The sequence below is a fragment of the Trachypithecus francoisi genome, unplaced genomic scaffold, assembly GCF_009764315.1.
Source record: "Trachypithecus francoisi isolate TF-2019V2 unplaced genomic scaffold, Tfra_2.0 Lachesis_group14, whole genome shotgun sequence".
Classification (NCBI taxonomy): Eukaryota; Metazoa; Chordata; class Mammalia; order Primates; family Cercopithecidae; genus Trachypithecus; species Trachypithecus francoisi.
In genome coordinates, this window is record NW_022681459.1 from 57,857,592 (window position 1) to 57,873,836 (window position 16,245).

Sequence of the window (16,245 nt, forward strand, 5' to 3'; positions counted from 1 at the left end):
GAAGAAAGAGAAGAAAGAAAGAGAGAAAGGAAGGAAGGAAGGAAGGAAGGAAGGAAGGAAGGAAGGAAGAAAGAAAGAAAGAAAGAAAGAAAGAAGAAAAGGAAGGAAGGAAGGAAGGAAGGAAGGAAGGAAGGAGGAAGGAAGGAAGAGAGAAAAGAGAGAGATGCTGAAGGAACTCAGAACCACCAGGACTGACCCTGGCCTCAAGGAGGTCCCCAAAGTGGGGCAAGTTACCACGTGGCCATGGGGGCATCTTGAGATGTTGAACCATGGAACCCTGAGCTTTCAGGTCACTAATCTTCCTTAGAGAATGACTCCAGATTGAAAAGGGCAGAAGAGTTAAGGATAAAACTGTGGGTGTTACACTCGGGAACATTCTATGCATACAAAATGGAAAAAACATAATTCAAGATGCAATTGAGAGGCAAAGAGGTTACCTGGGAAGAACGAGAGTGGGGGTCAGGAGGTGAGAAGACCGTCCGTGTGGGTCCCAGAAGGGAGAGGACTGATAAAGATAATTTTTAAAAAGGTCTTAGAAGCTGCCTCTGCCTCCCCACACACGTGAGGCTCCCATTCTCGTTTCTCTAACATTCTGACACCACAATAGGAAGTTAGATATTCACAGAACTGGTGATGATTTTATTACCAAGAATGAACAGGAAGCAATCTGGAGGAGCGCAGACAAGAACTGTCACATTTCGTCAAGATTCAATTACTGAGGCTGAGCTCCAGCCGAGCCTGCACCTCCTTCAATTTCCGTTTTGTTAGCAGTAGGTACTGGCAGGTGCCGGCCACCAGCGCCCCACCCCATGCCTGCTGCAGGGCCACACGGCAATAAGGACCCCCAGTTTCCCTGCTAGTCTTCGATTCTAAGACTCCAGTGTTTACCGACAGATCCCCTCTGCAAAACAACAAAAGCGACGTCACAGAGCATCGTGAGATGGTTCACTAGGAGGGTGACTGCAAGCACTCAGCACAGAGCCTTCAATACACAGCTGCTGTTGGTGACGCCAGCACTGATGGGCGATCATGAAAGCAATCAAGTCCAGGCTGCTCAAATGGGGTTTCTGTTTTGCAGGTGATTCCCAGCACAAAGTTCTGTTGAAAGCATTTTAGCCAGAGGCCCCCATGTCTTCAGTGTTATCTCCCCAGCAGCCTCCCCTCCCTCAATTAGAAAACAAACTGCTTTGGTATCCCTTTCAGGATAATAAAATTCTAGAGCAAGGCCTGCTGGGCTCGGAATACCCCTTCAATCATTCGTTTGTTGGCTCACAGCTAGGGACTGAACACCTACTATGGGACAGGCACTATCCTAGGTGCTGGATATGGCACAGATAACAGAGGTTCCTAGTGGGGAGACAGACACCCGTAAATAACATCAGATTGAGCGGCAGTGACTGCAAGAGAAAAAACAAAGCAGCCCAACAAAACGCATCCTGCAGGGGAGTGGAAATGATTCCCGCTTATTCATCTTATTTCCCTCCATCTGGATCTAACAGTTCCTCGCTGAGTCATCCACAGCTGTCTGTCTGAATTTGCGCCCTGGAAGTAGAGAGCAAGTAGGTCCCACAGGTGTTCAACAACCACAGACAGGGCAGAGCAGGGCAGCTTGGAGAAGGAAGGAGAGAGATAGGATTATACGGAACTGGGTGGTCCGAGAGCCTCGCCTACCAGGGAGATGGGGAGCGTGACGCGCCCCCGTTGCACCTGCCACCATCCAACCCCGCAGACTGAACATGGCCACGTCACCCAGGGTGGAGGAAGAGGAGTCAGTAGAGGAGCGGAGGACACTGGATTCATTTGCCTGGGCTGCTGCAACCAAGCATGCCACAGACCATGCGGCTTAAACAACAGAGATTTATGTCACAGCTCTGGAGGTCAGAAGTCCAAGATCAAGGCACCGGCAGGGTGGACCCTTCTGAGGCCCCCTCCCGGCTTGTAGACAGCTATCCTCTTCTTCCTGTGTCCTCACTCGGTCTCCCTCTGTGCATGTCTGTGTCCCAATCTCCTCTTTTTATAGGAACCCTAGACATATTGGATTAGGGCCCACCCACTCGCATAGCCTCATTTTACCTTCATTACATTTTTTTTTTTTTTGAGATGGGGTTTCACTCTCGTCACCCAGGCTGGAGTGCAATGGCACCATCTCAGCACACTGCAACCTCCGCCTCCCAGGTTCAAGTGATTCTCCTGCCTCAGCCTCCTGACTAGCTGGGATTACAGGTGTGCGCCACCATGCCCAGGTAATTTTCGTATTTTTAGTAGAGGCGGGGTTTTGCCATGTTGATCAGGCTGGTCTCGAATTCCCGACGTCAAGTGATCCGCCCACCTCAGCCTTCCAAAGTGCTGGGATTACAGGTGTGAGCCACCATGCCTATCCCACTACCTCTATAAATACAGTCACGTTCCGAGGTTCAACCAGGTCTGGCTGGTAGCAGGGACAGAGGGGGCCTGCCAGGCTACCCATCTCTCCTAGTGGGTGAAGCTCTCATACCTTGCAATGTGCCTGTATTTAAAGAGGCAATTAAGGTAAAATGAGGTCACATGGGTGGGCCCCGCATATAGGACTTGAACATAGGAATTTGGCGGCAGAAACAGCAGGCAACAGAGACCAAAGAGACTGGCCATGCCTGAGTGCTGCCTTAGGCTGGGTCTTGGGTGACTCCTGTGCTGCAGAGAATACGACACATGATCACCTGCATCATCAGACATTACTGTCCCACTGGCAGGGGCCGCAGGAGCAGCTAAGGGCTCCATCATGGCCAGGACTCCTATCTTCCTAGCACAGAAAGAGAGAAAGTTGGGGAGGATTCTCCCATGTAGCAGGTGACCCACAGTGATGGCCACATGTGGGGTTGAGTACACATGTGAGGAAGAACCTCACCTTCACAAGGAGAGGGCGTGCCCATGAGTGAGCGGCAGGGCGACAGTCAGGAGCTCCCACAGCACGGGCACCTCACTCTGACCATATGCAGTCTACCTTGAGGGCTGCACTGCAAACACCGGGGAGCGACACCCCCAGAAACCTGGCATGTGGCAGAGAACCCAGGAGTTGCTTTCAGAACCTTCTCTCAAGAAGAGGGACTCGGCTGGGTGTAGTGGCTCATGCCTGTGATCCCTGCACTTTGGGAGGCCAAGGTGGGAGGATCGTTTGAACCCAGTTCAAGACTAGCCTGGGCAACATGGCAAAACCCTAGCTCTACAGAAAATACAAAAATTATCTGGGCATGGTGGTATGCATCTGTGGTCCTATCTACCTGGGGAAGCTGAGGTGGGAGGATCATCTAAGCCTAGGGGGTCAAGGCTGCAGTGAGCTGTGATCACGCCACTGCACTTCAGCCTGGGCAACAGAGTGAGACACTATCTCAAGAGAAAAAAAAAAATAGAAGAGGGACTCCTCTGGGGTCCTGCTGGTTCACTCTGGGTAATTTCTACATGGCCAAACTAGAGGTCTGTTCTCTCTCCTCCTCTCACTCCCTCTCACCTCCTAGAAACACCTCCTTTACCCCTCCCAAATGCAACACTCCTCTGGCTCCCCCTCCCTTGTGACTGACCCCTGTCAGCCTCCTTTGCCAGAACTTCCTCTTCCTGACCACTAATGGCTGACAGCCCCGGCCCAGTCCTCAGACCTCTTCTCTACTACAGATGCACAGAAGTTGGCTTTGACCTTGGTACTTAGCTAAAGTCTCCTATTTGGTTTGGGCTTCTGCCCATGGAAAGCCAAAGAGCTGAATGCCTACATTGGTGTCATTTCTGGCATCTGAAGCTCAAGGATCAGGTGATCACATCAGTAGTATCACATCAAGAGTATATCACATCAACAGTATATTATGTCTTTTCAGTGTAACAACATTTACAAAACCAGACAAGACATTCTGATGCTCTGTTACTATCTGAATATTCTCATCCAGTGTTCTTTTTATCAGTAAAAAAAAAAAAAAAAAAAAAACAGTGCTATTAATATGTCAAACCACTTGACACTCAGAGATTTTAGAATTGCCTTCTCAAGTGCTTATGCCATTATTCAAACAAGATGGAACAGCAGCTACTCCACAAGAAAAAGGCTGCTTAAGCCAAAGGAAGCCTCTTGTTATACTTTATGGATAACACAACCGAGGTAGCAGGACTCATGGACAATCGCAGCAACTCCAGAGTAAGTGCTGCATTTGCCAGCGCTAACTGAAGAGGGAACCAAAAGGATGTGTCTTGAGAGGGGAGGATGCGGCTTTAAAGATGCCCCTGTAATTCTACTCCACAGAAAGCACTGGCATGGTTTATAGGCAACCATGGCTGAGATGCAGATGCAAATTCAGAGCCTGTCCTGAGATTCTGAGGGCCAGTTCCATAGCCAGGCTGCCGGACACAAGGCTTGCGGACATACTGTTTCAACTCATTGGGTGGGAGAAGCCACAGGTGCAGGCAAAAGAATCAGAAATAAAAAATGAAAGTGAACACAACGTTCAAGTTTGCTTCTGAAAATATTAGAAAGTATCTGCTTCAGGCAGGGAGCCAATTGGAGGGACTGCTTCAACAGAGGGCCAACACCAGCAACAGCTAAATCTTCACATCCAAGATCTCCAGGATGGCCCACGGGGAGACCCTTCCACCAGGATGGGGCTTATCTGTGGGAGTGAACCTCCAGGACGGCCCATGGGGGGACCCTTCCATCAAGATGGTGTTTGTTTGTGGGAGTGACCCTCCAGGACAGCCCATGGGGAGACTCTTCCACCAGGATGGGGCTTATCTGTGGCAGTGACTCTCCAGGAAGGCCCACGGGGAGACCCTTCCACCAGGATGGGGCTTGTCTGTGGGAGTGATCCCCCCAGGATGGCCCACAGGGAGACCCTTCCACCAGGATGGGGCTTGTCTGTGCAGTCCATCAAAGCAGGGAGGTTAAGCAGAAAAGGAAAACCCCAGACAGAGGATGTGCTGACCCCACCAATGCTGGGGATGACATAGGTGGAATCTCTTGCTGACCTTGAAGAGGTATGCTATTCCACGTACAAGGGGACACTGAGTTCTTGAGGCCACTGTCATAGGCATTTGGGGACCCTGAAAACATATCAGAGCTCTATCAGAACTGAAAGACTGTTCAGCAAATAGCTGATCCCTTCCGGAGCTTGTGGTTGGCACTGAGGACCAAAAATCCAAACAATACTCATTTATCTGTCCCCGTTTCATTTCCCACAAGAGGATCCCACAATCTTTATAGGTAATGAAACTGCAGGAATTTTTTCATTGACTTAATCAACAAATGTTTATCATGCGCCAGTCACCCAGGGGACTTGGGGTGGATGGGGTACCCAGCAGGGAGTCAGACACTCCTTATTTCTGCTCTTGGCATTTATTTATCTGTTTAAAAAACAATAGCAATAACAACTCCTGCTTATTGATGACAGACCTGTGCCAGGGGCTCCACACATGTAATTTCAGCAGGTAGCTTGGATGGTTTCCAGTGGACAGACATGAAAACGAGCTACTATGGCCAGGCACAGTGGCTCATGCCTGTAAACCCCATACTTTGGGAGGCCAAGGTGAGTGGACTGCTTGAGCCCAGGAGTTCAAGACCAGCCTGGGCAACATGGCAAAGCCTCGTACCTACAAAAAATACAAAAAATTAGTTGGGCATGGTGGCATGCACCTGTACTCCCAGCTACTCGGGTGATTAAGGTGGAAGAATCACCTGAGCCTGGGAAGTGGATGCCGCAGTGAGCTGTGATTGTACCACCGCACTCCAGGTCAGCCGATGGAGTGAGACCCTGTCTCACAAAGAAAAGGAGCTGCAGCAACCACAGCCTCACTCCCTTCCTCTCTCTCCCTCTCGAAATTATGCATCTCAAAGGCACAGTTCTCTGCCTCTGAACCCTTCCTGATCAGGATGTTACCCCCACCACTATGCTAAAACGGCTCTTATCTGGGCCACCAATGACCCATCAGGTGCCAAATCTAATGGTCAATACATTTGAGTGATGCAGAGAAACTGGAGTGTTGCAGGAGCAAGGGAGCCATTTTTTAATGGAAATATTACATCATGTCTGCACACTGAACAGTCCAGAGAAGACAGAAAGTGGCTACAAGAAAGATCAACCAAGGCACAACAGACCTGGGAAGCCCAGAGGTGAGAGGTGAAGCCTCTCCGAATTTGATAATTTCTTCCTCTACAGTGGTCAGCTCAAGGAAGCAACTCATTACACTTGAGTCAACAATTCTAGTTTCTTCAACATCTGAACGAGGATAGTCCCACAATATTATTGGTGAAAGAAAAATACTAGAAATGACAAAAATGCCCCACATAGGAGACTGGGTGAATAAACTAAGGAACATCCACACAGTGGAGTACAATGCAGCCATAAAGAAAAAGAAAGGTGGTCTCCACATGGAAGGATTCCTAGAACATATCATTAAGTGAAACAAGCAAGGTGTGTAAAAGAATGTATAAAATACACCACCTTTTATGCAAGGAACAAAAGGGAAAAGAGTAGTTGTGTGTATGGACACTTTTGTAAAGAAACATAAGAAGGATAAAATCAGAATCCATTGAAAATTGTTACCTGGGAGTGTATAGGTGGAAGAGAAAGCAGTGAGATCTCCCCCTCCCTCCCTCCCTCCCTCCCTCCCTCCCTCTCTCTCTCTCTCTCTCTCTCTCTCTCTCGACAGGGTCTCACGCTGTTGCCTAGGCTGGAGTGCAGTGGTACAATCATGGCTCACTGCAGCCTCAACTTCCCAGGCTCAAGTGATCCTCCTGCCTCAGCCTCCTGAGCAGTTGGGAATACAGGTGCATATCACCACGTCTGGTAATTTGTAGAGACGAGGTCCCACTATGTTGCCCAGGCTTGTCTCAAACTCTTGGGCTCAAGTGATCCTCCTGGCTCAGCCCCTCAATGTGCTGGGATGATAGGCTGAGCCACCACACCTGGCTAAGACCTTTCAAGGTATGTCATTTTCATAGTTTTGACTTGTGAAGCATATAAATGCTTTACATTTTTAAAAGTAATATTAAATAAAATTAAGTGTAAACATATACCCAAAAACTAAATACAGAGAGAAACTAATCTATTTATACATCAAATGGATGACATGACCACTCAAAAAGAAATTAATTCTGTGAAGTTCTGAACACAGAATTCTGACTATATACACTTAGCGTACATATTGCATAGTTAAAAAATAATGGCAAAGAAACCTTGTACCTAGCATGTTTGTAGTTGATAGAAGTATTGGTATCGTAATTCTGACACTACTTTTGTATGCAATCAGAGTAAACAGCAACTATATTTCTGGAACGAAGGTTCTCCCTGGAGATGGGAATACAGAATGCTGACAGTTAAGGGAGAAACTTGTAGCATTGAACTGGAATGAGAAGTAAGTGAATTCACAATTTTTAAAAGCTATATATTTCCTACTTCTTTTGACTCAAAGAGACTAGAAGCAATGACACCCCGGTAGCCATGAGCACCCACAGGGCCCAGATTTTGCTGTCTAATTACCATTCCCTTTGGAACATAAAAGAATCCATCAGTCCAGGGAAACGTATTATTTTATTTCTGTGGATGTTCAAAAACAAAACAGGACACAGGAGAAGAAAAGTGCTAATTTAAGAAGAAAATACCAGCTAATAAGTGGGGAAGCCATGATAAACATAGAGGAATCACTATTTTGCAACCTCCAGCATCATATTTAGAGATGATATTTAGTATGATTGAGAGATTGATAATCAGTGGATGATACAATCATGGGGAGTGCTTCATGGGTGAATAGGACGTTCATACAGTCTCAGAGTCTATCCCTCTGAAGACCACTGATTAAAAAGGAAAGAAGGGCTGGGCATGGTAGCTCACACCTGTAGTCCCAACACTTTGGGAGGTCAACATGAGAGAATTGCTTCAGGCCAGTTCAAGACCACCCTGGGCAACAGAGCAAGGACCCTGTCTCTAACACAGAAAAATTTTAAATACAAAACAATTAGCCGGTCAGGCGTGGTGGCTCACGCCTGTAATCCCAGCACTTTGGGAGGCTGAGGTGGGTGGATCACGAGGTCAGGAGATTGAGACCATCCTGGCTGGCCAACATGGTGAAACTCCATCTCTACTAAAAATACAAAAATTGGCTGGACATGGTGGTATGTGCCTGTAATCCCAGCTACTCAGGAGACTGAGGCAGGAGAATCACTTGAACCAGGGAGTCAGAGGTTGCAGTGAGTTGAGATCGCACCACTGCACTATAGCCTGGGTGACAGAGTGAGACTCCGTTTCAAAAAAAACAGCCACGTGTGGTGGTGCACATCTGTAGTCCTAGCTACTCTAGAGGCCAAGGCAGGAGGATCACTGGAGCCCAGGAGTTTGAGGGTACAGTGAGCTATGTTCACCCCACTACACTCCTGCCTGGGCAACTGAGTGAGACCCTGACTCTACCAAAATAGAACAAATAAAAAAGTTTTTTTAAAAGGAAAGAAGCACCTTTACAATGGAGAAACCCGTAGGCCACTGCCTGAACCCAGTGGCCCAATCCTTAGCACCACCACTGCCAGGCAGCCGGGCGCCGTGTTCTCCTCCTGATGTGATGCCCACAGGAGGGCATGCAGGCAGCGCAGTCACACTCTCAGCAGAAACATGTGACCCAGATCTCATCGCGAGGAGACAGACAGATCCCAATGGGAGGATATCCTACAAGATAAGAGGCCCAGACCCTCCCAAAACGTCACAAAAGATGGAAGGACAGAACAGAACGGAGAGAGGGAAAGGGAAGGCGGTCCAGATGAAAGAAACCTAAAAGAAGAGACAAACATTCGTGTGTGATTTGGTCCTAGATCCAAATAAAAAGTCATCATGGGGACAACCAGGGACACCTGATCATTCAGCCAGACACCCAGGGCTGTTGTGAAAACCAACTGTGATCGTGCAGGAGAGCCTGACCCAGGCCCTGTACCCACGGCTGCTCTGTAACCAGGTCAGAGAAAGGCCCCGTGGTCAGATTTGGGAGCTATGCTTGGGGTCAGGCTGCCTGGCTGTTCACCAGGAGACTGCGGGTCTCAACGTCCCCACCTGTTGAAGGTGATGGCAGTACTGCCTCCTAGGGCCATTGTGACAATGAGACACGACAGTGACAGGCACCGTGAGAACCCACCATGAGTCTGAGAATTCCCCTCATTCATCATCTGCGAACTCTGCTCTTCCGTTCTTTGCCTAGAAACTCCTGCTTGTTCTTCTGCGCGAGCTGCAAGGCTGCCCCGCCCCCAGGCCAGGCCAGGGTCCTCTCCTCAGAACCTGTCGCATCTCCGAAGGCCCTCATCACAACCAATCTCAACAGTAACTGTAACTATTCGAAAATATTTGTCTTTTCACACAGACTGTAAGTTCCTGAGGACAGGGACCACGTCTGTTTCAAAGATCGCTGTATCCCTGGCACCCAGCACTCGGGACTCATCGAACATCTGATGAATAAATAACCAGTTTGTCTGGCCATCGATCCATGTGTCCGTCAGTCCCGGGAAGATCACTAACCCGCCCTCGCCCAGCAAACGCAGACACTAGAGCCCGTCCCTGGTGAGGGAACGTGAGCTATCATGTATTTGGCGACACATTCACTCACAGAATATCGCTGGGGACCCACTTCCCTCCCGCTGCCTCCCATCCTGAGCTGAAGGAGCTCAAGCTGAAAGCGGATGGCAGGGACGCAAAGTGGGTCTGAGCCCCAACAGAATGGGAGACGCAGGCAGTTCTGGAAGCTGTCCCCAACCTGCTGCTGCCCCATGGCTGGGTGTTCTGTAGAAACGGCGAGGAGAGAGAGGACCCTGAAGCCACAGCCCAGGGCCTGAGGGCACCACCTGGGAAGGGCACACTGCAGCTTCTAGTGTCCTCCTAGGACCTGTGGACCATGTCACTATGCAGAGAATCCTGGCCCAGCCCAGGGCTGCTACAGGGAGATGGGGGTGGGACAGAGTTGTCCCTGCTGTGGACTCACCCAAGAGCTTCTGCAGCACCTGGCCGTCGTACAGGTCTTCCTCCAGCTGCTTCACAATGATCCTCTCCTCCACCAGCACGTCATTTATCCAGTCGAGGAGGACCTGAAGGAGACGCAGGTGTTATGGCCTCACTCCGCCAGTGCCACGGGGATGAGACAGTGACCAGGGAAAGTGCAGACACAGAGACTGCACAGCTCTGCAGCCACCAACAGGACCAGAGCAAGCACAGGGACACAGGGTGCACCGCTCTGGGACCACCACCAGGACCAGAGCAAGCTCAGGAACAGAGGGTGCCCAGCTCTGGGACCACCATCAGGACCAGAGCAAGCTCAGGGACAGAGGGTGCCCAGCACTGCAGCTGCCAGAACCAGAGTAAGTGGAGGGACAGAGGTTGCACAGTTCTGTGGCCACCAGGACCAGAGCAAACACAGAGACAGAGGCTGCACAGCTCTGGGGCCACCACCAAGTCGAGTTAGCACAAGGACAGAGGCTGCACCACTCTGCAGCCACTAGGACCAGAGCATCTGGTGTTCACCTTGGTATGGGTGGGGGGCCAAATGATTCAGTATTGGTAGTACTGCACTCTCCTCACCCCAAGACAGTCAAGGTGACTTACAAGATGTCCATTCCTCCCTGGTCACCCTAAGCCTCAACCCACCCGAACCCAGAACAGCAAAGGGAATTTATGCATCATTACTGACAAGCTTGGTGCGCCCACCCTCAGCTGCATTTTGTATACACCCTTATGGAGACAGAATTCTCACTCCACACAATTTATCCTTTAAAAGTGTGTGATTCGATGGCTTTTAGGATATTCACAAAATTGTGCAACCATCACCATGATCCATTTTAGAACATTTTCAACCCTCCAAAGAAACCGATGCCCATTAGCAGCCACTCTCCCTGTCTCCCTCCCACACACCCTCATAGCCATGAATCTACTTTCCCTCCCCATGGATTTGGCTTTCTGGACATTTCATATAAACAGGAGCAGATGATGTGTGCCCTTTCGTGTCTGGCTTCTATCACTGAGCGTGTTTTCGAGGTTCATCCATGTTACAGCATGTTTCCGTCCTTCTTTCGTGCCTATGCTGAATCATATTCCATCTCATGGGAGACCACATTTTGTTTCTCCATCCCTTGGTTGATGCTTATTTCGGTTATCACCCCTTTTTAGGTACCGTGAGTGGTGCTGACATGAACGTTCAGGTACAAATCTCTTTGTGGATGTGAGTTTCATTTTTCCAGGCCAGTCTTCCTCTTAAGCCTTTTCGCAACAGATTTTCTATTCAGTTCACTGGGTGATACGCTTTAGAAGAAGATTGCTTCCATTGTGAAAGTACCTATGGAAAGATAGGACTCCCGCCGAACACAGTTCCACCTGGCCAGTTCTGCTTCCGACATGTCTGTTCCACAAATAAAACGGACTCGATCAATGGCACGGAGTGCGTGATTTTCCTGTGCAAGGGAAACTAACGCAGTGATCTAATTGGTCCCAGTAACCTCTCGGAAATGGGAGTTTATGGCCCCTCTCAGAGATGAACAAAAGGACACAAGTCCAGAATATACCGTCCCCTGTCACTCAGAAACAGCTGCAACCTGCGACACTGGCCACAAGGCAAAATTCTGTGAAGCACACTCTATTTTCCCAGTAACACAAAAATATCAAACCTGACAGACAAGCCCACAAGGAACAGAGGTAAAAATAAATTACAGGGCGGTTTGCAGGGAGAGGTGCATGGTCCTCTGGCATTCTGGTCTTGTCAACGCCACCTCTGAAGGTCAGGGGCACAGCACCAGACACCCTGCTTCCACCCTGCGCCATCTCTGCAAGGCGGCCGGCAGGGCAAGGGAGAGCACTGGCCTGGGAGTCCCAGGGATGCACCTGAACCCCCTCAGTTCCCAAGGAGCTGCCTCCCCCGACCCCCCATGGCCCACAGGCCCCCACACTCACTGGCTTCCTACCCTCCTCTTTCACCCTCTGCAGCCTCCCTTGGGGGATCCTCCCTGACTCCCCCAATCCTCACATGGTGCGTTCCTGAGGGCCCTGAACAGTTCCCCTTCTCCCTCCCCACTCTCTTCTGAGGCCGGTTTATGCCCTCCTGCAACTTCCAGCGCTGTCCCTAACCCAGGCCCCCTAAGCACAGGGCCCACCTCCCCATGCTCCTCCCACGGGAGGGTGGGGGGGTTCCCGTGAGCGTCTCTAACAGGACTCTAACAGGACCACACCCCAGGCGTGCTCCTTTCCAGGGAAGGCAGGCAGGAAAGCAGGAAGGCAGGAAGGCAGGAAGGCAGGCAGGCAGGAAAGCAGGAAGGCAGGAACACAGGCAGGCAGGACACCTGAGGAAAGAGCACTGGAGGCAGAGGGGACAGCCAGGAGGATCCCTGCCGGTGAGCTGAGCACAGGGGACTAACAGTGACAGGAATGGGGGGAGGGGGACAGGGCCGACCCTGGACTCTCCCCCAGGCTGTGAGGGGAGGGGGCCATGAAACCGCTCGAGTCAGGGTATTCCCCCCAGATCAAGAGACCTGGAGTGCCACCCAGGGTGGCTCTTGAAGACCGACCCAGCCACTGACCCCGAGCCAACTTCCCCAGCCACAGAACCCAGGCCCCTGCGTCTATGCCCCGCCCCCCGGGAACTTGCTCTGGCCATTTAGTGAGATTTTATGGGTTTGTTTTTTGTTTGTTTTGTTGTTTGTTTGTTTTCAAAGTGTGTCATTTAACTTTGAGAGGGAACACTAAGTTTACAGACACACGGAGCAGCAGTCCTAACTACCCTTTTTGGTCTTCGAAGCCCTCCTCTGCCTGCTTCCACTCTCTCACCACCCTGATTTCCACCATGAGTTCCCCATGATTTTCCCAGCTCCCCGGCTGACCTCCTTCCCACATGCAGCCTCCCAGGCCACAGACCTCTTCCCTCCACCAACCACTCAGCCCTTGACAGCCAGGTAAGGCCAGCGACAGTGCCTCTTCCACCTCCTCAGACCACCCAGCAAAGCCCTAAGCCCGAGAGATGCCGTAAATACTAGATAAGTGACTACTCGTCATATTCTGTGTGTCTTTTATAATTCTTGGCTAATGGCTTTAAAATGGGTTTGCCTGGCGCAGAGGCTCACACCTGCAATCCTAGCACTTTGGGAGGCTGAAGCGGGAGGATTGTTTGAGTCCAGGAGTTTGAGACTATCCTGGGCAACAAAGTGAGACCCCATCTTTACAAAAAAAAAATTTAAATTAGCCAGGTGTAGCAGTGCACACCTGTTGTCCCAGCTACTAGGGGGTCTGAGGCAGAAGAATTGCTTGAGCCTCGGAGGAAGCTGCAGTGAGCTGTGATGGGGACACTGCACTCCAGCCTGGGTGATAGAGCAAGACCCTGTCTCAAAAAAAATAGGAAGTTTTGCAGGCAGAATTTTAAAACACCCCCTAAAATCCCGACCCACTGGTGCACACGCCTGTGTAAATACAGCATGGCATGAATACGTAGGGTCTGCGTTAAGACCCAGCTCCACCAGAGTTTTAGCTGTGTGACCTTGAGTCATTCACTTAACCTCTCTGGACCTCAGAGTCTTCATTCAGAAAGGAAAATAAGTCAACCCCTAGCCCTGTGCACACTATATGACCCAGTAACTCCAGCTCTAATTTCTCCCAAGGTACTAAGCCAAATGTGGCCCCAGACGCTTACTAGCTCTGGAATGATTCCACATTTGTATAAGAAAAATGAAAAACACAGAGAAGTCTAAAGAGACATATATGAAAAAATAGCCCTGCCTTCTGGTGGATTTTCCTGTCTTCCAGGTTTTCAGCAACATATATTACTTTGGCAGTTCAAAAAGATAATAAGTATCATTTTTACAAATTAATCACTCTCCAGATGGCTTCTAAAGAACTTGACAAGCAGATTTTAAATGCATATAGAGGCTGCGGTGGCTCATGCCTGTAATCCCAGCACTTTGGGATGTCGAGGCTGGTGGATCACTTGAGGTCTGGAGATTGAGACCAGCCTGGCCCACATGGTCTCTGCTAAAAATATAAAAATCAGCCGGGCATGGTGGTGTGTGCAATTCCAGCTACTCTAGAGGCTGAGGCAGGAGAATCATTGGAACCTGGGAGGCAGAGGTTGCGGTGAGTTGAGATTGCACCACTGCACTCCAGCCTGGGCAACAGAGCAAGACTCCATCTAAAAATAATAATGATGATGATGATGATGATGATAATAATAATAATAATAAAATGCACATGTAAATTCAAGGGACTCCGGGATTGCCAAAACAATCTGTAAAAGATGAACAAAACTGGAGGTCCCCACTCCACCGTTTCAAACCTGACTACAAAGCTCCAGTCATCAAAACTGCAGGACTGACATCAAGGTAGACACAGACCCATGGAACAGAAAGAGGCATCCAAGATAAATCTCACATCACAGTCAACTGATATTAACAAGGATACCAGGACAATTCAGTGGGGAGAAAATAGTCCTGTTTCCTGCCTTAGCCTTCTTCGGAGCATGCAGGCCACGTGATCTCATTTTCACTCATCAGGTCTGTCTTCCCAGCTGGCCTGGCAGCTCCTCCCAGGCGGGGCCTGTGTTTTGTTCAATGCCATATTCCCAGTGGCTAAAGCAGGCACAGACCCACAGAAGGGGCTCAAACCGCAGGGCCATCTATGGACTTTCTAGAAAGGTCTCCTAGGCATGCAGACATTTGGTTCCAGAGGCTGCCGTGCTCAGAACTCAGTCTTGTTAGGAAACACACAAGAGACAATGTTGCTGCTATACAGAAAACTGAAAAAAGAAAAAAAAAAATCACATCTGGATCTCGAACCCGGTCCCAGACCAAACCTAAAAATAACAAACAGAAAGATTAAAATCAAATTCCACGCAGCAGGCCACAGAGGTCCGCTCTGGGAAGCAAAAACCGTTCACAGCCGAATTCCACCGCCACCCCGAGGAGGTACAATTTATTCCTGGATACCACAGCTCATGCTGCCGCTGTACCTCCCAGGCCATCCATCTTAATCCGCTGTGTCACAAAAGACTTTTGAAAGATAGCACTAGTCATTATTTTTAGGGACGCACTCATTTGCCACCCCGAATCCTGCGGGCAGATGTCTAGGATGCGCATTAACTGTGCTCGTGCACACCACTCCATCACGCATGTCTTACGAGATTTTGCTTTAACCAGAATTAAAAACAAGTACTTTTCCTTTAGATCCTTCTGAATTATAATCAGGATCTGCAGCCTGTCTCCCCCGGAGCTATGACAGTTACGTTTTAATTACTTCCAAAAAGAGTCAGACGAGGGCTGATTGCAACAGGCAGGAGGAGACGCGGCCTGGTGGGGGCCAGGGGGCACCGGAGGGCACCTCTGTGTGGTTCCAACAGCACTAATTTCTGCCCAGAGAATAGTTTTCATGCAGCTGACTTTCTTCACAGAGACAAAGGGAGGAAGAAAACAGAACTTCAAGACCAGGAAGGGTCTTGTCCAATCAAGCGGGGAATGAGATGTGAAATCTGCTCTTGGGGGGAGACGCACCCCCAGATGAGATGTAGTCAGCCTGCTTTCAACCAGTCTGCTTAAGGAGTTCTGCGTGGTTTTTTCCTGACACCCAACGTGTGTCATTCCAACAGCAACTCTCTGCTTATCTGATACCAAAGGGGTGTCCTACGATTCAGTCTGATTCTAACAGCAACTACCTGGAGTTGACCCCACAGGCTAAGAGCTCAGTCCCACCAAACGGACTTCATTTCAGACACCAGCTGCAGATGGGGCTACCAGGCTGCCTGAGGAGCCTCTTCCCGCTGATGACAGATCAGGGCTCCTCACCTCAGGTTCAGTGATTTGCCAGAATGCACAGAGCTCAGAAAAGCATTTTACTTAGGATTACCAATTTACTATACAGATTAGAACTCAGGCACAGCGGTGGCTCACGCCTGTAATCCCAGTACTTTGGGAGGCTGAGGCAGGCAGATTGCCTGAGCTCAGGAGTTTGCAACCATCCAGGGTATTACGGTGAAACCCCATCTCTACTAAAAAACAAAAAATTAGCCGGGCGTAATGGTGGGCGCCTGCAATCCCAGCTACTTGGGAGGCTGAGGCATGAGAATCACTTGAACCCGGGAGGCAGAGGTTGCAGTGAGCTGAGATCGCACCACTGCACTGCAGCCTGGCCGACAGTGTGAGACTCCGTCTCAAAAAAAAAGAACTCAGGGACAGCGTAATTAATAGGAAATGCTTCATAGGACAGCGTTTTCGGGGAGGGGAGGGGCTTCCATGCCCTCTCCCTGCGT

The 16,245-nt window shown here is 49.8% G+C and overlaps 1 protein-coding gene across 5 annotated transcripts in view; it reads right to left on the minus strand.

Moving 5' to 3' along the window:
* PARVB (parvin beta) overlaps nucleotides 1-16,245 on the minus strand; it is a 144,028-nt gene that overhangs the window by 40,549 nt on the left and 87,234 nt on the right. For 3 of the 5 annotated variants that reach the window (XM_033233677.1, XM_033233678.1, XM_033233679.1), the window contains exon 4: nucleotides 9,961-10,063. In XM_033233677.1, the coding sequence (XP_033089568.1) occupies nucleotides 9,961-10,063 (103 nt within the window). Of the gene's footprint in view, nucleotides 1-4,977; nucleotides 5,053-9,960; nucleotides 10,064-16,245 lie in introns of all 5 variants that reach the window. The other 2 variants (XM_033233676.1, XM_033233675.1) reach the window with 1 other exon arrangement.